Raw genomic sequence first — 23,141 nt, forward strand, 5'->3', positions numbered from 1 at the left:
CTTCAAGCTCTTTTTCAGACATGTAAGACGATACAAACAAAGGCATGACCGAGAACGCGGGGGTCCAGGTTCCAAGCACCACTTCGAGCCCTGTCTCATCTGGCTCTTTCCCTCATGGCTCCCACCCTTTCCAGCGCGATCACTCCCTTTGTTCGGTGAAACCTCAATTCCAAGCTCACGGGTCTCCTAGCTAGTTTTCTTCCGGTCTCAGGACTTGCCATCACCTCCCCAACTTCTCAGCTTCTTCCTGGCCTCTCCCTCTCCTAGTCTCCTTGAGCCCTGTGATAAGCCAGCCTGATGTTTTTCACTTTATGGTTTCTTTAAGCATCCTGGGCTACCTCAAGTAGCCGAGGCTATTCTTCACATCTCCACCTCCTCCCCTTGGGTGTCTACTCGCTCCCACCACGACGGACTTGTCTCTGTTCCTCTTTCCTGCAAGGAGACTCTTGCCTTCTGATCTTCCCTCTGCACCTGCCTCACCGGGGGCTCCCTCCAAGCGATCTCTCTGTCTCTGCTTCTCCCCCACGGTACCGAATCTCTGTCCGTTCCCTCGCTCGCCCACCTCTCCTGCCCTCTCGGGTTCCACTCTGTGGAATGCGGTTAGCCGCCCTCTTTGCGGTCTACCTTTGTCTCTGACTCTCTCTACTCTAACTGTCCCGCTAGTTTTCCTGGTCTTTGCTCGCCCGTCTTTGCCCGGGCTCTCTAGCTCTAAGTCTCTCGCCTCTGTGACTTCTTTTCTCTTTTGTCTCTCCCTCTTCCCTTCCTATCTGGGTCTCTGGATCTGCCTCTTCCCCCACCCCCAACCCCTACTCGTCGCTCCGTCTGTCCCCGGTCTCTGGCTCGGTCCCTCACGGCCTTCCCCCTCCCCCTCATCTCTCGCTCGCTCGGTCTCTTCATCTTTCTCTGGGCCCGTGCTCCCTTGCGCTCTCTCTCTCTCTCTCTCTCTCTCTCTCTCTCTCTCTCCTCTCTCTCTCTCTCTCCTCTCTCTCTCTCTCTCTCTTTCCTCGGCTCTCTCCGGCTCCCTCTCTCGCTCGGATGACAGCGCTACCTCTTTTTTGGCTCCGCAGCAATCGCGCCGCTGACGACACGGGGGCCGGGGCTATAAAGGGCCCGGCCCGGGCTTGGGCCCCCCAGCCGCCCGCCCCGGCCGCCCGCCCGCCCCGCCCGTGCGCCCGCCGCCCCCGGCCCCCGGCCCCTCGGCCGGGCAGCCCCCAATCCCGCGGCCGCCCGACCCCCTCTCCTCCTCCTCCTCCTCCTCCCTCTTCCCTCCGCCCCCTCCCGCGCGGACTCCGGCGTCCCCGCCCCCCAGTCCTCCTCCCCTCCCCTGCAGCATGGTGCTCGCGGCCCGCTGCTGCTGGGCTTCCTGCTCCTCGCCCTGGAGCTGCGGCCCGGGGGGAGGCGGCCGAGGGCCCCGTGCGGCGGCGGCGGCGGCAGCGGGCGGCGGCGGCCGGGGTCGGGGGGAGCGCTCGAGCCGGCCGGCCGCGTCCGCTGCGCCGGAGCCGGACGGCTGCCCCGTCTGCGTGTGGCGGCAGCACAGCCGCGAGCTGCGCCTGGAGAGCATCAAGTCGCAGATCCTGAGCAAACTGCGGCTCAAGGAGGCGCCCAACATCAGCCGGGAGGTGGTGAAGCAGCTGCTGCCTAAGGCGCCGCCGCTGCAGCAGATCCTGGATCTGCACGACTTCCAAGGCGACGCGCTGCAGCCGGAGGACTTCTTGGAAGAGGACGAGTACCACGCTACCACGGAGACGGTCATAAGCATGGCCCAGGAGAGTAAGTGGGCTGCGGGGCGCGCGCGGTGCGGTCCAATCTCGGGAAGGACCCGGAAGCCCTTTCTGCAAAAACTTGACGGATTAGGGAGCCGGGCCACTCCACACAACTTTTTCGAACAGTGAAGATGGGCAGCCGAGTTGAGTGCACGCCCGTTGTGTGTGTGGGGGGGAGGATGGGGGCGCGTTGGGGGGGCGGCCAAACCGGACAGATTGTGAGATACTGCTTCCCACCCCTTGTGCGGAAAATGATTCAAGTTGAAGTAGTCCCAGAAACTGGCACCCAACGGTGACTCTCCTTGAAGGTGGGGAGATTCCGTGACCCGTGCAGTCCCAACTGGGCCGCAGTGCCATCTTCCCATTGCTCTGGCACCCGCAACAACTCCTTGCCCGGGCTCCGTAAGGCGCCCACCAGGCTGCGGAAAAGCAAAGTTCCTCTGACCCCACAGGCATAGGACCCAAACCCGGTGTCCCTCTGACTGACACCGGTCCTTCCTGCACCTGATCTCGCCCTAGGAATTCCCTAGGAACTTGAAGAGCTGTTCCCTCCTGGTACAGAAAGAGTTCAAACAACTCAACTCCACCGCGCTTGCTACTTAATGAGTATCATTTGGTTACTTTCACCTTAGTGTTTTCTGTCCCTTATTCCCTGTCCTACCCACAGCTGGAGCCAGAGAAGACCCAGGGAGAAATAACTAGATGAGGGGGATGGGAGAACCCAGGCATCCGAGCCCCTGACCAAACGGAGGATGAACACTCTAATAGACATGAGCTGCTTTGAAATTTTATGGCCTGGAAAATCCAGGCCAATACTACCGCCCCCACTGCCTGCTTTCCCTAGGGTCAGGTGACTCCCTTTTCCCCTCCCCCACCGACTGTCGAGCCCCCCCCACCTCCAAGGAACCAGGCTTTCTCTATTCCCTAGTGGTTTGGCAAGCCCCCCCCCCTTCCTTTGGTTTTATGGCTCTGAACGGGGGGGGGACTGGTTTATTGGCAGATGGGTCATAAAAAAAAAGCTGGGGGCTGCGGGAAATCCTAGTGGCCCACCCCCATGCCGTGGTAGAGGTACAGGAACCCAGGTGTGCCTGCATCTGGAAGATTGAGAGCCTGGCGCTGCCACCAGTTACCCAGTGTTTGCAGAATTCAACTCCAACTTGGTCAGGCTTGTAAAGAAAACTCAAAAGAGGCAGGGAACTCTCGTGTGTGTGTGTGTGTGTGTGTGTGTGTGTGTGTGTGTGTGTGTGTGTGTGTGTGTGTGTGTGTGTCTCCCTTGTTCTTAATGCTACTACTATTGGAAACCCGGGTCAGCCTGAGACTGACTGAGGGCAGGGATGGAGAAAGGATTCTAGAAAACAAACGGTTGTAGAGAATTTATGAATGGCCTAAAATTTTTGTTATTCTGGTCTGTGTGGTGTAAAGTGTGTGTTTCCAGGGTGAGTGACCTAGCTGTGGGTTTCCCATTGCCCTTCACTGTTCCTAGCAACCCTTAACCAAAAGGCTGGAGCCCAGAATTTACTCTGAGAGCGTGGGGAGCAGCAGAAGTCAAGGGACTGATTTCGTGAACTGGGCAGTAGAGGTTAGCCTGTAGGTGAGGTTGGGGTCTTACCCAACTTCCACTTTAGTGCCGCTCCAGGACTTTAGGTAATCCAGGAACTGGGTTTCAAACCAGGTATTGTACTTCCCCTTTAAGAGTCTAGCTGCGACCTTAAGAGAGGGAGGGGGAGTAGAGGGGAGGGGAGGGAGGGAGAGAGGGGAAAAGGAAAAAGAGACTTTTATAGTCTAATCCCCAGGGACCCGCTTTAATAAGAGACTTGTGCTCTGCTAATCGGGGGAGGTGTTTGTCAGCAGAGATGGCCTCTGCTCCCCTCCCCCTGCCTCCCCTCCCCCAGCCAACCCCGGACCCCAGCCCCCACCTTTCCTAGACTGTTCTGCCTGCCCTAGTTCCCTCTACCCTCTCACTCTCCCACCCCAGCCTGCATCCCTGAGAACCCAGCCCCCTGCTCTTCTGGGAGCCAAGCCCAGCCCCTCAGTTTGTCTCTCCTGTGCTCACTCAGAGGCCCCTGCCCTCTCGCCCAACCTCCTGCCCCTGGGCCATCCAGCCTGAGTTGGGAGAGGGTGTGTGGTGGGGTGGAGGCTGTAAGCAGAGAGGGGGTTGGGCCTTTGCTGAAAATAGTGCAATGACCTCTCTCCCCCATCAGCACCGCCTACTAAACCTGACCTGCTGCCTGCCACCAACCAAATCAATCCAACACAGATGTGGCCCCTTCCCCTCCCCACCAGAGCTGGGCCTAAATGGGTGTTAGGGACTCCCAAGTCCTTTCCCTCTGTAGCTTTACCTGCTTCTTTGTTCCTCCTGCACCTTATCATCTCTACCCCATGAGGCTTGACTCTCTCCTACCTTTGCCCTCTTAACCTCTGCCCATGCCAGTCTAGCCCACCCAATATTTGCAGCTTCCCAAGCATTGCCTCTCCTTACTGCGATCCCACGCCATTCCTCTGCTCATCTCCTCTAACCTGCCTCATTCTGACCTTATCGTCTCCAACCTCTTCCCTTCTCTACATCTTGTCCCTTAGAAACATGAACTGTCTGCAGATACACAAAGATGTCTGTGTGGGTTCCCTGTGGTGGAGATAGAGGAACCCATGTCCAAAGGAACCAGACTTAGGAATATCCCATTACCCTGTCTCAGCTTTAAGTGGGCTGCTTCGTTTATAAGACGAACATTTATTGAGAAACCATTGTTATTTTTTGCATTCCTTAATGCATAGATATCGTCTGTATCACAGTGGAAGTATGGGGGTAAGGTTAGATACTAGGCAGCAAGTCAGGCAGTGGTTAAACTCACTTTGGTTGCTGCTAGAGAAGAACCTGCAATCCAACATGTGACACAGAAACTATAATGATGACAAAATAGTCTCAAGACAAGTATGAACCCTCAAAGAGATAAGTATCTAATGGCAAGAAACAGATAGTTGTACCCGGACCTGGTGGTACCTGCTTGTAATCGCAGCTACTTAGGAGACTGAGGCAGGGATTTCTGAAGTTCAAAGACTCAAGTACAGAATTTAAAGCCAGCCTGGGCAACTCTGACTCAAAATAAAGATGGGTGGGGAATGTAGCTCAGTGGTAGAATGCTTGGCTAGCAGGTATGAGGTCCTAGGTTTGCTCCCCAGTAAAACACACACACACACACACACACACACACACACACACGTAGGCACAAATACCCTATGCTGTAATTAGATGTGGTGGTATGCATTTGGATTATTGTCACTCTGATCTCATCAGTATCTTTCTTGCCCCAAACTACCCTCCTAATCTCTGAACTTCCATTCCTCATCCCTACTCTACTTTAAGGGAGAATATCAGAATCTGGGATCTTGGAAGAACAAAGGGAAAAGATGCTGCAGATGGATATGGTGTGTCATGATCTGAGTATATAGTCATTAAGTGCTTTCTCCCTCACCACATTTGAAGACTCCTCCTCCTGAGGAGCTATCCAGAGACAACAGATGCTAAGTTCTCCGTGATTGTACAAGTATTATATTTGGGTGTGACAGGCAAGGGCCTAGACATCACCATACTTACATGGCTCCGGAAAAACCTCATTCCATTCTTCCTGTCTACAGTGAGAATGGACATACCTGTCCAAAGGACACATAATTTAGGGCATCTCTAACACACTTGCCAAGAGCTAGGAAGAGCTAGGCATTGTGGAACATGCTATAATCTCAACACTCGGTAAGATGGGGGGGGGGGGAACACGACTGCTGTGAGCTGAGGCCAGCATGGGCCACTTAGTGAGTTCCAGAACAGCCAAGGACACATAACAAAACTCTGTCTCAAAACAAAGACTGAAAAGAGCTTAAGGAAAACTGAGAGGAGCTGGAATAGAAGTAGAGGGATATATTGAGAACCATCCTTGAGAACCTTTAAGATCTTGAGCAAGGGAAAAGGGCCAAAAGGTAACCTTCGAAAAGACAAAGAGGCACCTGGCTGAGCAAACAAAGGGAACTCAATGTTAAAAGGATTGACGTGGTGTGTTAAGTGTTCTTCCTGATGCTTTGGACAAGTAGGACACTTCACGGTCTTTCTTTCCCCCAGAAGCTGAGTTGAGTGTCTTAGCTGGCAGTGAGGAAGCAGCAGTGGAGAGACGACTGAGGAGTCAGACACACAGGGAAGGCTTGGTAGTTCCATTCTGTAAGGTGTGCTACTGGGAATAGGGAGCCTAGATCTGAATTCTGGTTTACTTTATAAATTTAGCCCACACTCCACCTCTCTGAACCCTGGGCTATTTCCTCTGATGCTTCCTTTGCTTTTTTTTTTTTTTTTTTGGTGGGGGGTTGGGGAGTGCTGCCAGGCTCCACCTGCTCACTAGACAAACCAGGAAGAAATGGGGAAAGGAAACTTGAGGACATATAGTATAGTAAAGAAAGGTAGAGTAAAGAAAAAACTAGAGACCACTTGAGCAGCACCAGAGGCAGAAAAGGCTTCAGGTGAGGGAGACTTGGTAACCACCGTAGCAGGTCATTTGGTAGATGGATCCTCTGTGTTAGGAGAAATGGTATAGGGAATGAATATAGATCAGTAAGGCCCTAACAAATTTATCATCCTAGAGATGAGATCTTAGGTACGAGAGACATAGTAGCTAACCAGACAGGCACAGGAGATCTGGAAAACAGGCTGAGAAGAATCTGCTAAGGCCACCCAGGGCTGCTAAACCCTTCCACAAACACCCTTTGCTGATGCTGTGCCCCCTTCTCTCTTTATCAGCGGACCCTGCAGTGCAGACAGATGGCAGCCCTCTCTGTTGCCATTTCCACTTCAGCCCCAAGGTGATGTTCACAAAGGTACTGAAGGCCCAGCTGTGGGTGTACCTTCGGCCTGTGCCACGTCCAGCCACAGTCTACCTGCAGATCTTGCGACTGAAACCCCTAACTGGGGAAGGGACTGCAGGGGGAGGGGGTGGAGGCAGGCGGCACATCCGTATCCGTTCACTAAAGATTGAGCTACACTCACGTTCCGGCCACTGGCAGAGCATCGACTTCAAGCAAGTGCTACACAGCTGGTTTCGCCAGCCACAGAGCAACTGGGGCATCGAGATCAACGCCTTTGATCCCAGTGGCACAGATCTGGCTGTCACTTCCCTTGGGCCAGGAGCTGAGGGGCTGGTGAGCAGGGGGCCTGTAGTGGTGGTGTGTGTAGGAGATGGGGGTTAGAAAAAGTAGATCAGAAATATGGAATTGGGGCCAGGAACTAATTCTGTAGGTGGAGGTGGGGTGGCAAACTATCACTTTTCATGGTTTTAAGCCAGGATACAGCTGAAAACTGAAACTTGATTTGGGGTGTAGGTGTTAGTGGGAGACCCGTGGGAACACAAAACTGACCCTTGTCTGGGTGGGGTGTTATCTAATCCTAGCACTAAGGAGGCCAGCTTGAGCTATGTGAGATCAGTATCTTAAATCAAAACAAAAAACCTGGCCCTTGATGATCCTGGCCCTGGGCCAAGGATCTCATGAGGTCACATTGCCAGGAAAGGAAAAATTAGGGAAAGGGAACAGAAGAGATAGCTAGATGGCAAAAGGAGTGGGTAGGTTGGTCTGTGGGTGGGAGCAGTGAACACACAAAGATGTCAATGGTTTCTGATCTGATGCTCCTTTTGAGATGCAGATAGGAAAGAGAAACTGTTCAGGGCTATGTCACATCTCTTTCCCCTCTCCCTGACCCCCAGCATCCTTTCATGGAGCTTCGAGTCCTAGAGAACACAAAAAGGTCGCGGAGGAACCTAGGCCTGGACTGCGATGAGCACTCAAGTGAGTCCCGCTGCTGCCGATACCCACTCACGGTGGACTTTGAGGCTTTTGGCTGGGACTGGATCATCGCACCTAAACGCTACAAGGCCAACTACTGCTCCGGCCAGTGCGAGTACATGTTCATGCAAAAGTATCCACACACCCATTTGGTGCAACAGGCCAATCCAAGAGGCTCTGCTGGGCCCTGCTGCACCCCTACCAAGATGTCCCCAATCAACATGCTTTACTTCAATGACAAGCAGCAGATTATCTACGGCAAGATCCCTGGCATGGTGGTGGATCACTGTGGCTGCTCCTAAGGTGTGGGCTACAGTGGATGCCTCCCTCATAGACCCTACCCCAAGAACCCCAGCCCTGGTCCCCATTCCCCCAAGCCCTAGAGCGCCCTCCACCTCTTCCCGTGAACACCACACCTTGTTCCCTGACCAAGCAGTGTGCAATACAACAGAGGGAGGCAGGTGGGGATGGAGGGGTGAGGGTTGGGAGAAAGGAAGGGCAGTCAGGGTGGAATGTATCTGAGATTTGCAGGTGAGAAGGTTTGGCAAGAAGACAGGTATAGAGACAGAGGAAGAATGATAGAGAGAGAGGGAGGAACAAACAGAGCAACACTGAGAAAGCAAAGGAATAGAGGCTGAAGATAAGAGTAGGTGAAGATAGACGAGGAGAAAGAGACTGAAATGGAAGAAAAATGAGAGTCCTGCCTCAAGCCTCCTTTTTTTCTACCAGCAAGGCGAGGCTTAGTATAGTTTGGGGAGTTCCCCTGACAACTCAGTAGGAGTAAATCAAGTCCATTCCTAGCTTCTTTCTCTCCTTCCAACAGCAGCCAGAAGTGGAATGAGCATGGGGCAAAGGACCTGGGAGTTTTTTATTTATTTATTTATTGTGACTTAATTTTTTTTTTTTTTTTTTTTTTTTTTTTTTGGTATTTGGCTTTACTGGAATGGGAGGGACCCTGCCCACTGTGCCCCATTGGCCCTTACTCCACAAACCCTGCTCTCCCGCATACCAACCTACTTAAGCACTTGTATTAAGCCTCCAGGGTTGGGAATGGGAGTAAAGGGCAAGAGGGCTAACACATGGAAGCTTCTAACCCATAATCACCCTAACCAACCTTCTTGAGCCAAATGGGTTGAGCTGAGTGGTCATGGAAACAGAAAGAAGTTCAGACTTAAGAGCTGGGGGGAGGGGAACCTCAACATCCAGGAACTATGAGAACTACTAAACTACCCCCCAGGCCACCTACCTTAATCTCGGTATTTAGCCAGGGGGTACAGCCTGCTTATTCCCAAATTCCCCTCAGCCAAGAGACCAAAGAGCCTGTGGAATGCCCCTGCTCTCAGCCTCTATCTTCAGGTCAATAAAAATTAGAAATCCCAGAGTCCCCCAGGTCTGGGAAGGGTTAAGGGTCAAGAAAATAGTAAAGAGGCTGAAGGTTACAGGGCATCTGAATCCAAATCACTGCTCTAGGCTAGGGAACAGAGCCAGGAGACCAAGGTGGAAGGGATTCTGAAGGGGGACATTTTAGTCCCCCTACCCCAAAGCTCAGGGTGGAAGAAGGGAGAACAAGGGAGCAGAGTGTCTATAATTTTATCTTTTATTTTTGGAATATAGCAGTACCTGACAGCAGGGAGGGGACAGTACAGGCATGTGACAAGGCCAGTTACAACAGAGGATGGGAGGATGGAGAATCCGTGGTTTGGAAGGTTTAGGAAGCAGGCAAGCGATTAGCTGCTACTTCATGTCACTAACTGGGCCCATCCGTTCCTCCCACAATCCTGACCCACCCTCCTCTGGACTCACTGTGCCTCCGTTTCTTCCCCTTGATGGAATGAGAAACAACAGCACCCGCCACAGTCAAGAGATGAATTCTGAGCACTTACCACGGGCACTTTATGGACATAAAATACCTCTCGCTGTGGGACTAGATAACCAGGGCACCACCATGGTGGTGAAGAGACGTGAGGCTTAGAGGAGTCACAGGCTGCAGAGCACAAGTCCCCCCTGCCTCTCTGCTGGACAATGCCTGAAGCCAAGGAGTTGAAAATCTCCACACCCTAACCATACCTCACCAGTGGCCTCTTGGCTCCAGACAAGAGTCTTAAAGAGGGTTCAGGAGTGGAAGTGGCAAAATGGTCATGAGTAGAGCCAGCCTTTATGGTAGAGAAAGTACTGAACTGAACCCTGGCCAGGAAGGTCTGTGCTTCCTAAGAGCATGTTTCTCTCACTTGGGCCAGACCATAGGAAGGACAAAGGTATGTGACTATCCTTGGCACTTAACTCCTATTCTCATAGTGAGAAAAGGAGGTAAGATGTCTCCTACGAGGAATGGACAAGGATTGTTAAGCCTTTCAACTCACTTCCCATGTAGAGGCTGTCAGTCCCAAGCCTCTCCTCTCTGGTCCCCTTCTTCATTCTTTTTGTCTACTCCATCTTAAAGAACAAGACACATTTGACCATCAACACCAACCACACTTCCTTAGTGGAGGAGAGGAATAGAAAAGCAGAGAGAAGATGCTTTCCTCCAAGGTCAAATGCCTCTTGATCTTGGAAAAGGTAAGGGTGGGATAATTAGGTATCAGGTAATCTCTATAGTTTAGAGAGCTGGGGCATTAAACTTTAAATATTGCCTCTTTATTACCACCAAGTAAATACCTTTCCAGAGGGAAAGAGTTCTCTTATGAATACAAACCTGAGTTAAGTCTCCTGGTCTTTTTATCCCCTAAGAGGCTTGAGGACATGGCCTAGCAGTTCAGTGGGACTGGCACTTCCTACACCTTACCTGTGTGGACTGGCCAGTGCTCCTCCTAAAGTATCATTGTTAGTGTAATTCTTTACTTTGTGTATTTGTTACATCATGTGTGTGATTGCCTTTGTTTGTTAAGGGTGTTTGAGGAGTACGGGCTGACAGGGGCACTGGAATGCTAGGAAAGGACTTCACTGACATCAAGGTTTCCAGGAAGGAACCATTGCAAAAAGGCCATCAGAGTTATGTGACAGAGGGCAAAGATGGCCATAGGGTGCTCTGAGTTTTGGGAGAGTCACATAACACAATCCAGCACTTGAACCTGAAAAAAGAAAAATAAAAGCAGTCAAAGAGTTTAGAGTTGAGCAGTGGGTTCTTCTCCCTGATTGAGCGTCACGTTTATACCAGGGAGACTAAGAACTAAAGAGGCTCTCAGAGAACCTTTTTAAGGAAAAAGGACTAAGAAGATGAGGTCCATGGGGCAAAACAGGGAACCCTAAGGGCATGGGGAATGATGACAGGGACACACAGACTGAAGATGGACAGAGGCTGGGAAAGGGAGACGGCAGTCCCAAAAATTATGACAACATCTAGTCCCCCACAGAATGAAGAATCTAAGCATTGAAATGATCTAGCAAAGAGTCTCTTGCTTTTCAGTCCTCTAATCCTGGCTGCCTCAACAGTATTACCAAAATCAAGCTGGCCGCTCCCCATTACAGTTAGGTGCTTCTCTGCCCATTAGCTCTCTCTGTCAAAGCTTTCCTGAGCTAGACTAAAGGGGGCAATGCCTGGGCCTCTCCTCAGTTTCACCCACCTGCAACCCCCCAAAAGAAGCCAGACTGCATAAGCATTGAGTAAGCATTTATATATACAATGCCAATATGTATACAGAGGCCAAGATTAACCCACTCAACACCCTACCCCCATCCATTAGCTGGAACCTACTTGTTGGGGCAGGGGGTTCCTACTTACCCTAGATTTCAATTTTACTCTAGTAAACTTCAGAGCTAATACTCACTGGAAGATTTTATGTTGTGCTTGCTTTGGCAGCACATATACTAAAATTGAAACAATACAGAGAAGATTAGCATGCCCCCTGCACGTGGATGACACGCCAATTCGTGAAGCGTTCCATATTTTTGAAAAACTTTGTTTGGTTATATAAACTATAGGAAAAAGTAAAAAAAAAAAAAAAAAAGACTACTATGTAAACTACATCAGGAATGTGTGCTAAGCACATGATAATGTCATTTAAATCTTACTATATTTAAATCACAATAGTTTGGAAAGAGTCACAGAGCCATTAAGTAATTTGCCAAATCAGGATGATCCAGAAGTAGAAGGTAGAGCAAGGAATCAAACCCAGGTAGTTCACATGCAATAATGTTTTAATCTGTTTCATCTGTTGTTAAAAGATATTAAGAGGTGGAAAACTGAATTCAGGGACAACAGAAAGTGAAAAAATTGAGAAACACCTTGGATCCAAAGGGTTTGGCAGGGTACAGAACCTTTTCCAAAGTCTTTCAAGAGAAAAAAAAAAGTGACTTTAGTGATGGGGATGTAGCACAGATAATAAGAATGTTTGCCAAACATACATAGAGTTCCTGCCCAGCATCTCATGAAACCAGGCATGTTGGCACAGGCCTGTAATCCAAGTCCTATGGAGTAAGAAGCAGAAAGATCCAGAAATTCAAGGCCACCCCTCAGCTTGCTTCATAGCTCATCTGAGGCCAGCCTGGGCTATAAGAGACTTTGTTTCAAGAAGAAAAAAAGAAAAGGGAGGTTAGATTTTGGAGGGCTTAATAAACAGGAAGTAAGTACCACTGTTTATCAGAGGCCTTGTACAAAAGAGCAGTTAAGAAAAACTTACATGTAGTTCAAAGCCAGCCTGGTCTACAGAGCTAGTTCTAGAATGCCAAGGCTACACAAAGAAACCTTGTCTCTAAAAACAAAACCAACAACCAACTTATTCTAGTTGAGCATGGTGGCACACACCTTTAGTCCCAACACTCGGAAGGCAGAGGCAGGAGGATCACTGAGTTCTTGGCCAGCCTGGTCAACAGAGGGAGCTCCAGGATAGCCAAGGCTACACAGAGACACTGTCTCAAAAAAAAAAAAAAAAAAAAAAAAAAAGAAAAGAAAAGAAAAGAAAAAGTCACCGTCTCAACTATCTCAATTCCCTCCTCCCCGTTTCTCACATCAGACTAACAAGTCTCAAAGACTCTTGTACCTTCCTTCCTATAGCATTCACCCATGACCCTTTGAGCATTCTTTCTACCTTAAGCAGTTCTCAGAGCTGGCAGAACCATAAAAAGGTATAGCTTTATAGCTAAGGAATCCAATCCTCACTGAGGCTTGCACAGACCAGACCCCTTAAAAGCTTCTGGGGAATATCGATGCTCCATCAGGACTGGGAGAAGGATGGTGCCTGGGTCCCAAACCCAGATGTCTGTCTAGCCAAACAAAATGGACTTAGGTTTCAAATACTCAGTAAAAATTTGGGCAATCTGAGCGGGGTGTTGGTGGTGCACACCTTTAATCCCAGCACTCGAGAGGCAGAGGCAGGCGGATCTCTGTGAGTTCGAGACCAGCCTGGTCTCCAGAGCAAGTGCCAGATAGGCTCCAAAGCTACTCAGAGAAACCCTGTCTCAAAAAACAAAAAAAAAAAAAAAAAAAAAAAAAGGCACTCTGATCTACTCGAGATAACTGTGTGGAATGACTAAAAGGACACAGAAAAGGATGTTCAGGCTTAGGAGAATCCAGAAATGGAACAAAAAGGGCTAATCAAAATAAAGCCAAAAGTGGTGGTATACACCTTTAATTTCAGCATTCAATAGACAGAAGCAGGTGAACCTTGAGGCCCTATTTTTTGGTTTAAGATTTGAGTAAAGCAAACTAAAACAATGAATATACCTTACAAGAAGACCTGGGGTGAGTCAGTAAATGCCTGATGCTCAAGTATAAAGATCCTGAGTTTGGAGCCTCAGTGCCCACATAAAAAGCTAGGTCTAGTAGCATTTGTCTGTATCCAGCCGAGCTAAATCAATGAGCTCAGTAAGGGGCCCTGTCTCAATAAATTAAATGGTGAGCCATCAAGGAAGAAATCTGATGAGGATCACCAGCTTCAACAGGTACACATACCCACCACATGAACACATGAATACATCACACACCCATAAAAGTAAAACCACAACAAGAATCTTAGCCAGGTGTGGTAGTAATTCCATTACTATTAATAATCCTAGCACTCAGGAGGCTGATGTTAAAGGATGCTGTGAGTTTAGAACCAGCCTGGACTACAAAGTGAGACACTGTCTCAAAAATGAGGGGTGTGGGGCCGGGCGTTGATGGCGGACACCTTTAATCCCAGCACTTAGGAGGCAGAGGCAGGCGGATCTCTATGAGTTCGAGGCCAGCCTGGTCTCCACAGCGAGTGCCAGGATAGGCTCCAAAGCTACACAGAGAAACCCTGTCTCGAAAAACCAAAAAAAAAAAAAAAAAAAAAAAAAAAAAAGAGGGGTGTGGGAAGAGCAGAGAGAACCCTGGGTTAACCTGAGTATGTCTCTGCAAGGTTACGGAGGATAGAGAGATAAAGATCAGAGCTGGGCTGTGGTGGCACACACCTCTAAATCCAGCACAAGGTGGGGGTGAGGGTTTGGATTGGGCATGACAGATCTCTGAATTCACAGCCAGCCTGGTCTACAGAGCAAGTTTCAGGATAGCCAGGGCAACAGAAAGAAATCCTGTCTCAAAAAATCAAAACAAACAAACAAAAAAACCACATGTACCAGGAGTGACTTTAATACCAACATTCAGAAGACAGAGGCAGGTAAATCTCTTGTGAATTTGAGGCCAGTCTGGTCTAAGTAGGGAGTTACAGGCCAGCCAGGGCTACCTACATAGATACCTTGTCTCAAAAAAACATACCCCACATTGAAGCCCCCCCACACATTCTATTACCAGCATTGAAAGAATCTACTTCAATAATAAATAATAATAAATCAATTATTTATTTATAGTCATTCTGGAATATAAATCCTAATGAACCTATACTCTTGTCTCCTAATACAAAACAGCATTCTTGTGGTTTTCAGATGAAGACCCCCATGGAGAGGAAAAAAAGTAACTGGAGGTTATTTATAGACTTGTGTAAAAAGAGAAGGCGGGGCTAATAGAGGAGAATGATGGGAAGAGAAACTCATCCAATTACATCATTTATTTGGCTGAAGAGGTGACAAGTTTAATCAACTTTTTTTCCTGTTCCGTTTTCCTAAGGTCTCAGAGGAGACAAATTTCACAATAATAAATGGGCAACCTTTGCACATTCGCCAAGGCACCAGTGATGTTTCCCTTATTGTCTACACTTAGGTTCCCACCTGTCTTAGGAGCTGGTAGCCAACCAGCTGGCCTTGAGTTTGCAGTGACCCAGCCGACGGTGCCCCATAAGTGTTGTGATTACAGGCACACATGCTTCATGGTACAAGACTGAAATGTTAGAAAGGTTAACTTTCTATTGATTACAGACCCAGCTAAAGTTGGGGAGAAATAAGGACAAAGATTTACATCATAGAAATGCAAGATTTAATTATGGTAGCAAAGTTTTCAAGTCATGGAACTTTTATGATCTTCCCAAAGAAATCACCCAAACCAAGCACTTACTGATCTGGAAATATAGAGATTAAAATGAGAAACCCAAGGCAGATGTGTACAGGTACTTGCCTGTAATCACAGTTCTAAGAATGCTAAGGAGGCTGATCTGATTCAAGACCTCTTTTCTGGGCTACACAGCATGTCCCCATGCCAGGTTACAGTAAGATCTGTCTCAAAAACCATGAGGAAAAAAAGGGATGTGGGGAAGGGACTTATATTAACATATCAAACAGGCTAACTAGCAGGTTTCAGATCTATATATGACTTAAGAGAAGTAAGAGAAAGGAAAGTGCAGGCATGGCTGGGACCACTGTGCAGTAGTTACGTGCTTATCCAGCAGGTATGAGGCCCTGTTTGATCCCCAGCACTGAGCAAAAACACCAGTTGTTCAATGATCTAGGTAACAATACTTAACATCTTTGACATCTAGTCACACTTTAGATTTCTACGCTTCTACCTCAGGAGTGGCCAGACCATTTCATTTATCTTCTTCAGCTGTAACCACCAAGGTCCCATACACTAACTTCTGCTCTAATCAGACCACTCTGAAAAACAGGGCCCTTTTACAATGGATTCTATTTTACCCAGTTAGGCTTCATTCAAAAGACTAATTATTAATTCTTAGCCCCATATTTTATCCTCTAAATTCCCTAAATTCTCCCACACTTTCTCTACATTATCTAATGGATTATTTCAACCTCTAATTAACTATCTACCTACCTACCTACCTACCTAACCATTCATTTGGCATTTATTTATTTACTTGTTTGGTTTTTCAAGCCAGGGTTTCTCTGTGTAGCCCTATATATCCTGGTACTTACTCTGTAGACAGGCTGGCCTCAAATTCAGAGATCTACCTGCCTCTGCCTCCTGAGTGCTATGATTTAAAAAGGCATGTGCCACCACTGCCTGGCTATTTCTACCTTTAGGTGACTTGGCCTCATCATGAACAATAAATAAGAGCATATCTGTGAGTATCAAGAAGATAATACACAGGCTTAAAAGGTAGGCTCAAGCCAGGCATTGGTGGCGCACGCCTTTAATCCCAGCATTCAGGAGGCAGAGGCAGGTGGATCTCTGTGAGTTCGAGGCCAGCCTGGTCTCCACAGCGAGTGCCAGAGTAGGCTCCAAAGCTACACAGAGAAACCCTGTCTCGAAAAACCAAAAAAAAAAAAAAAAAAAGAGGTAGGCTCAACCTTCTTATCTTCTTTTCTATGGGATAAAGGCTTACAGTTAATTCCCCCTAATATCTGCTACTGTATGGTCTAAAATGGCTCTGGCAATTTAAAGCAGCACCTAATAAAACACATATTCTCTTTTCTTTCTTTTTTTTATTAATAAGCAAAATAATTAAAAACAAAAATATAACAACTTAAATGCAGAGTAGCAGTTAAATCAAACTGCTGCTGGAATCCAAGGATGCACACCTAAGGTACACGCTTCCTCACTGTGAGGCACATGACGTGTGTGTGTGTGTGTGTGTGTGTGTGTGTGTGTGTGTGTGTGTGTGTGTGTGTGTATAAAAAACCATGAAGAATTTGAGAAATGGAAACCACTATGAAGCAGAAAGCATGAACTTTTCATTATGCAATCCCAAAACGCTCTGCTCTTTTCCTTTTCTTTGCCTGTAATGAAAAAGCAAGAAAAAAAAAAAAATTAGATTGTAAGACAATAGCAGATTAAGTTCCTGGCAGCTTTGATCCAAACCCACATTCACTGTCAAAAGGAACAAGAAAAGGTTAACTACCGACTTCAAGACTTTACTCCCTAATCCCTCCAGCTGTCCAGTCAGAAATAGGGAGGTTTAGTGAAAAAGAAAGGTGAGAAATGAAGGTAAAACACATCCATACCCATGAATATAGGAAAAACAGAGGGTGAGGTAGAATAAGGGATGGAAAGACTTCCTTACAGTTAGTGGAAAGAGGACACAGCAGTTAGAATGAGGCAGTAGCTATGTCTTAGGCCTCCAGCCCACAGGGACGTTGACTCTTCAATTCAAGAGAGTAAGTTGGAGAAAGAAGGGTGTTGGCAAGAAAGTCCTTATTATGGACTCCCCCCACCAATCTTTTCAAGATAGAGTTTCTTACTGTAACAGCTCTGGCTGGCCAGGAACTTGCTCTGTAGACCAGGCTGGCCTTGAACAAGAGAGCCTCCTGGCTCTGCCTTCATAGTGCTGGGATTAAAGAAGTGTGCCACCATTACCGGTAGCCTCAAACACACGAGCCTCCTGCCTCTGCCTCCTTCAGCAAATCCCACCACCACCAGTTTTTTTCTTTTTTCTTTTCTCTTAAATCAAGCTTCTACCCCTCATGTCTGAATACTCATTCTATAGAAGACCCCATCTTGTAAAGTGATGCTTGTTAGGCCTCTAAGCATGACTGATAGCCTAGTTACTTCTATCTAGGTGCCTCCTTAATGACCAGGGTCATATGGTGAGTACAATGGGGCTCAGCAGTTATGTGCATTGTTCATGTCTTAGAGAAAGCACTGTTGGGAAGAGGGCACAAAATCAGCTGTGAGCAACTCAGGAAAAGCACTATGTTCTTCACTACAGCTACCGCCTCAGAACACGGGGTGGGGGGGTGGGGGGTTTCTGTCATCAATTCCTACTGCAGGTTTGATGCATGCTTTTTTTTTTTTTTTGAAAGCAGAATGCACTCTAAGCCCATTTCACTTGGACTAATGACACAATTCCTTGAAATGAGACAAAACTCCTCTGTTCCATACAAACTGCATGAGGTTCAGAAGCTATTAATTACTCCCTTATACACAGTGACTACCAACCAAAGCCACTGTTCTTACCACCCTCTTTAGCCTGGAGAAGCCAATGTATCCACTTAGTGAAATATCTGGCTTAACAACAGCTTCCATGTAAGAAGGAAATAACCATCACTGACTGAGGCAAGCCCCATCTTGTTAGATCATCAGGTAAGCAGTTACTTACTACAGATAACATCTTACTTCAGTAGTAAAGAGCATAAACTGATTTGACTATTTTTTAGATTGATTTATTTTACGTGTATGACTATTTTGACTACATACATGCATGTATACCACATGCTGGGAATCAGACACAGGTCCTCTGCAAGAGCAATAAAGTGCTCTTAATTGCTAAGCTATCTCTCCAGCCCTTGATCGATAATCTTCATGGCATATATACTTATTTATAAAGAAACTTTAGGGAATAGCAGGATTGTTCAGTTGCTTATTGAACAAACAACCATTAGAACCCACATAAAAGCAGAGCTGGCACATGCCTATAACCCTATCACTGGGTAAGGGGAAGATAGGCAGACTCCTGGAGCTCACTGACCAGCCAGCTAAACCCATCAGTGAGAGACCATCTCAAAAACCAGAGAAGAAAGCTGGGTGGTAGTGACACACACCTTTAATGCCAGGGAGGGGAGGCAGAAACAGGCAGATCTCTGTGAGTTTAAGGCCCAGCCTGGTCTACAGAACAAGTTCCATGATAGCCAGGGCTACACAGTGAAGCTCTGTCTCAGAGAAACAACAACAACAAAAACAAACAACAAACAAACAAAAAAGCATCCTAGAGGGATGAGGGAAACAGGTGGAAGTGTTAGCCAAGTGACCCTGATAACTGAGAACCAGAGTTCAATCTCCAGAATACATGTAAACCAGCCAGCCTGGAGTAAGCTGTACAGTGACAGAAACAATGAACAGGTAGAAACCAAGATGTCCACACACAAGCCTTGACATTCGAGGGCACCTGTGTGCATGTGTGTACACAATTCTGGTGGGTTTTGTTTGATTTTATTAGAGCTCTATGAAGCATTCTAAATATAGTTCACCTCTGTATCCTCTGTAGTTCCAGTTCCTGCTGAACTTGTCACAATCCCAAATCTCTCCTTCCTTTTTTTCAGCTTCTCATCATCCTCAGACTGTCAACAGATACAGAAAAAAGTTGAAACAAGTTAGTCTCTAGTTACAAAGTTTATAGGAATAAACTAATTTACTGGTTACAATATGCAAGTCAACCTTATATATAAAGAGCCAAGGATCACACAAATACAAAAGACAGGTAAGAAAATAAAGACCCTAGTGTGATGATTTAGGTACAATTTGACCCCAACAATTCATATGTTATAAGTTTGGGGACTACCTACTGTGACAATAGTGGGAAGTAGAGAGACCTTTAAAAGGTTGGGCATTAAGACCTTGGCTAGGTCATAGGTAGTATTATTTCAGAAAGGATTAAGGTTGTTCTTGTAGAAGCCTGAGTAGATTCTTGTGAAGACAAGTTATTCTAACAAACCTAACCTCTGTGTCATGTTCTGACTTCCTGTTTGGAAATGTGCTCTTTTCCTCCTGCAACATCCCTGCCGCAATCAGGGAAATGGGAACCCTTGTTGCTGTTTGGACTTTCAACCTCTAAAACTGTGAGCTAAGCAAATTTCCTTATCAAGTTACTCAGCCTCAAGTGTTTTCTTATAGTAATAAGAGACTAATACAGTTAACATATAGTGTGCTGTACTGATAATAACTAAAACTTTTATGTTACGTAGGGCCTCAAAACTCCTAAGTACAGTGAAAAAGTCAGGCATGGTGATGAGTGAAATACCAGCATTTAGAAAGAAGATTGTGAATTCAGGGCCAGTCTGGGCTACAGTGAGTTCCAGGCCAATATGAGACTCTGTCTCAAAAACTAAAAGGCTAAGCCGGGCGGTGGTGGCGCACGCCTTTAATCCCAGCACTTGGGAGGATCACTGTGAATTCGAGACTAGCCTGGTCTACAAGAGCTAGTTCCAGGACAGCCTCCAAAGCCACAGAGAAACCCTGTCTCGAACCCCTCCCCCCCCCAAAAAAAAACAACTAAAAGGCTAAGATGGCCAAATCACAGTAAAGTGCTTATTGTATCAGCATAAGGACATAAACTCAGCCCCCAGATCCCATGTAAGAAACTAGATAAGGAACCATGTGTTTGTAATCTGACACTGAGGAGAAAGAGACAAGCAGATACGTCTCTAGGGTTCACTGGCCAGTTAGCCTAACCTACTCAGCAAGCTCCAGGCCAATGAAAGACTATCTCAAAAAACACAGTGGACCAGCTGAACAGCTGAGCCAATAAAAGCACTTGTTGGCAACCTTGACCACCAGAGAACGATTCCTGACACCCACATGGTAGGAGAGAACTGATTCCTCTCAGTTGTCTTGTGAGATAGTCAGAAAGACACAGACAGACAGACAGATACATACACACACAGTACCTGCGTAACACCTAAACTTGACTTCTGGCCTCCATACATACATAAACCCACATACATTTATATATATATATATATATAATATATATATTTTTTATAAAGATTTTATTTATTATGTATACAACATTCTGCTTCCATGTATATTTGCACACCAGAAGAGGGCACCAGATCTTATAATGGATGGTTGTGAGCCACCATGTGGTTGCTGGGAATTGAACTCAGGACCTTTGGAAGAACAGTCAGTGCTATTAATCTCTGAGCCATCTCTCCAGCCACATACATACATACATACATACATACATACATACATATATTAAGAAACACTAAAGAAACACATGTAGGGCCGGGTGGTAGTGGTTCACACCTTTAATCCCAGCACTGAGGAGGCAGAGGCAGGCAGATCTCTGTGAGTTCAAGGCCAGCCAAGGATACAGAGAAACTCTGTCTTGAAAAACAAAAGAAAGTCAAGGGCTTGCTTGAGCTAAGCAGTAAGCCACAGAAAGCACTGAACTTCTATAATGAAATTTTTAAAATTACTTTATTATTTTACATGTATGGGTGTTTTCCCTGAACATGTCTTTCATCACATATGTGCCTAGTGATCAGAGAGCCCTGAAGAGGGTGTTGGATTCCTTAGAACAAGAGCTACAGTTGGCTGTGAACCACAATGCAGGCCTGAACCACTCCTCTGAACATGCAGCCAATGCTCTTTAATTGCTGACTAATTTCTCCAGCCACAAACCAGTTTTTAAAAAGACAGGTGACCACTACAGTCATATACCAGAGAGGCTCTGGATGTTTTCCAAGCAGTTGTGAGATTCAGGTCTTCCCAGTAACTGGGAGAATAGTTCAGCTTACTATAGTTCAGTGAGAGCTGGTCATTCTCTTAAAGCTATTTTATTTTTCTTAAAGCTATTTTAAAGATCTAGGCTTCAGCTGAGTAAGATGAGGCACACCTCTGTGATCTCAGCACCTGTGGAGGTGTACTGAGGTTTCAATGACTGGTGACCGTGTATAATTAGGAAAGACAGTAAAAGAGGAAATACAAAATAGATAACCAAACTGCACTAGGTCCTCACAGGACCTCTCACTGCTCTCTGGAAAAAGCAGGTCTGGTTTCTTTGGATTGTTTGTTTTGAGTCAGGTTTCTCTGTATAGCCCCTGCTGTCCTGGAACTCCCTATGTAGACCTGGCTACTTCTAATTTAGAGATCCCCCTCTGGGGATCAAAGGCATAGGCCACCATGCCATGATTTTTTTTTTTTTCATTTTTGAATGCACTTCTGTGAGGTTCTTCTAAGTTAGATTTTTGTTTAAATTTTGATTTTTGTTTGTTTGTTTAAATCCCAAGAATTTGTATTCTACAGGCCACACTGTCTCTGAATATTCCAAAACCAGAGGCCAAACCAAAGATAATCAAGAGAACTACAGAAGCACAAGGATGTTTCAATACACTACTCTCTTGGCCTGGCAGTGATGGCCCAGGCCTTGAATTCCAGCACTTGGGAGGCAGAGGCAGGTGAGTCTCCTGAGTTCAAGGTCAGCCTGGTCTACAGAGTGAGCTTCACGAATACCAGAACTACACAGAAAAATCCTGTCTTGAACAAAAATAAATAAAATAAAATGCATAAAAACTTTTCAATTCAGCCTGGCAGTGGTGGCACACATCTTTAATCCCCCGCACTCAGGAGACAGAGGCAGGCGGATCTCTGTGAGTTCGAGACCAGCCTGATCTATTAAGAGCTAGTTCCGGGCTGGAGAGATAGCTCAGAGGTTAAGAGCACTAGCTGCTCTTCCAGAGGTCCCGAGTTCAATTACCAGCAACCACATGGTGGCTCACAACCATCTGTAATGAAATCTGGTGCTCTCTTCTGGCCTGCAGGCCTACAGACAGACAGAACACTGTATACATAATGAATAAATAAATCTTTAAAAAAAAAGAGCTAGTTCCAGGACAGCCTCCAAAGCCATGAAGAAACCCTGCCTCGAAGAAAAAAAAAATTTCAATTCCACACTGACAGCACCTGAGAAAGCTCAAGATACAACAATACACTACAACTGAAATGGCCATACTGCAAGCACAAACCTGGGGGCCCTTTACCTTACAAATCCCATTATCCATGCTCATCTGGAATATGGTGAGCCAGCATTTCTTTGTGTATTTTAATTTTTTTTTTTTTTTTGAGACAGGATTTCTGTCTGAGGAGGCTAGAAGAGGGCATCAAATCCCCTGGAGCTGCCCACATAGGTTTTGGGAACCAGACTCAGGTCCTCTACAACAGTAGTTTGTGCTCTCCAGTCCCTATCACTGTATTTCCACTATAAAGATAGTGTAAACCGGACCCTTTTGAAGGTTCTCTCAACTTTTCCAAACTGACTTCTCTCCTTACTCCTCCCCCCCCCCCCCGCTTTTATATTTGCCAAGACCTCTAGGAACATTAAGAAAAAGACCCACTGAAAGAATGACTGTGACATTCAAGAATGTTTTAAGATATACATCACATGTACAAGCCGGGGCTTGGTGGCGCACGCCTTTAATCCCAGCACTCAGGAGGCAGAGGCAAGCGGATCTCTGTTGAGTTTGAGGCCAGCCTGGTCTCCAGAGCAAGTGCCAGGATAGGCTCCAAAGCTACAGAGAAACCCTGTCCCGAAAAACCAAAATAAATAAATAAATAAATAAATAAATAAATAAATAGCACTTGCCTACCCTGTTCATGCCTTGGGATTAACCCCTGGTACTATAGAAAGGAGAGGGAGAAGGAAAGAAGAAAAGTAGCCAGAAGTACTGAAATGGAAGAGAGAAATACGAAATCCAGAAAGATTAAAATCAGTATCAGAGGCAAGTGCTTGGAAAGCAAAGTGATATAGTTAGTTATAGGGCTGCAGCTAGCTTTTAAGAATTTACTCCACCCAAGCCTGGTATAGTGGTGCACACTTTTAGTCG

At 46.6% G+C, this 23,141-nt stretch overlaps 2 protein-coding genes and 1 non-coding gene across 5 annotated transcripts in view; 2 read left to right on the forward strand and 1 right to left on the reverse strand.

Moving 5' to 3' along the window:
* The first annotated feature begins 1,295 nt into the window (after positions 1 to 1,295).
* Positions 1,296 to 10,688, forward strand: Gdf11 (growth differentiation factor 11). The gene is made up of 3 exons (XM_035450842.1): positions 1,296 to 1,770; positions 6,541 to 6,938; positions 7,499 to 10,688. The coding sequence occupies exons 1-3, from the start codon at positions 1,332 to 1,334 to the stop codon at positions 7,877 to 7,879; spliced, it is 1,218 nt and encodes a 405-aa protein (XP_035306733.1). The 5' UTR covers positions 1,296 to 1,331; the 3' UTR covers positions 7,880 to 10,688.
* A 669-nt stretch (positions 10,689 to 11,357) lies between these two features.
* Positions 11,358 to 11,464, forward strand: LOC113833028. Its single transcript, XR_003480573.1, has one exon. It is a non-coding gene; the product is annotated as a U6 spliceosomal RNA (small nuclear RNA).
* A 4,820-nt stretch (positions 11,465 to 16,284) lies between these two features.
* The window catches only part of Sarnp (SAP domain containing ribonucleoprotein), a 46,898-nt gene continuing 40,041 nt past the window's right edge, over positions 16,285 to 23,141 (reverse strand). For all 3 annotated transcript variants that reach the window (XM_027392126.2, XM_027392127.2, XM_027392128.2), the window contains 2 exons: positions 18,786 to 18,875; positions 16,285 to 16,598 (listed from right to left, as the gene is read on the reverse strand). In XM_027392126.2, coding sequence (XP_027247927.1) covers positions 16,557 to 16,598; positions 18,786 to 18,875 — 132 coding nt within the window. In that variant the 3' untranslated portion in view covers positions 16,285 to 16,556. The remainder of the gene's footprint in view (positions 16,599 to 18,785; positions 18,876 to 23,141) is intronic.

This window comes from Cricetulus griseus (genome assembly GCF_003668045.3).
Source record: "Cricetulus griseus strain 17A/GY chromosome 1 unlocalized genomic scaffold, alternate assembly CriGri-PICRH-1.0 chr1_0, whole genome shotgun sequence".
In the NCBI taxonomy this organism is placed as follows: Eukaryota; Metazoa; Chordata; class Mammalia; order Rodentia; family Cricetidae; genus Cricetulus; species Cricetulus griseus.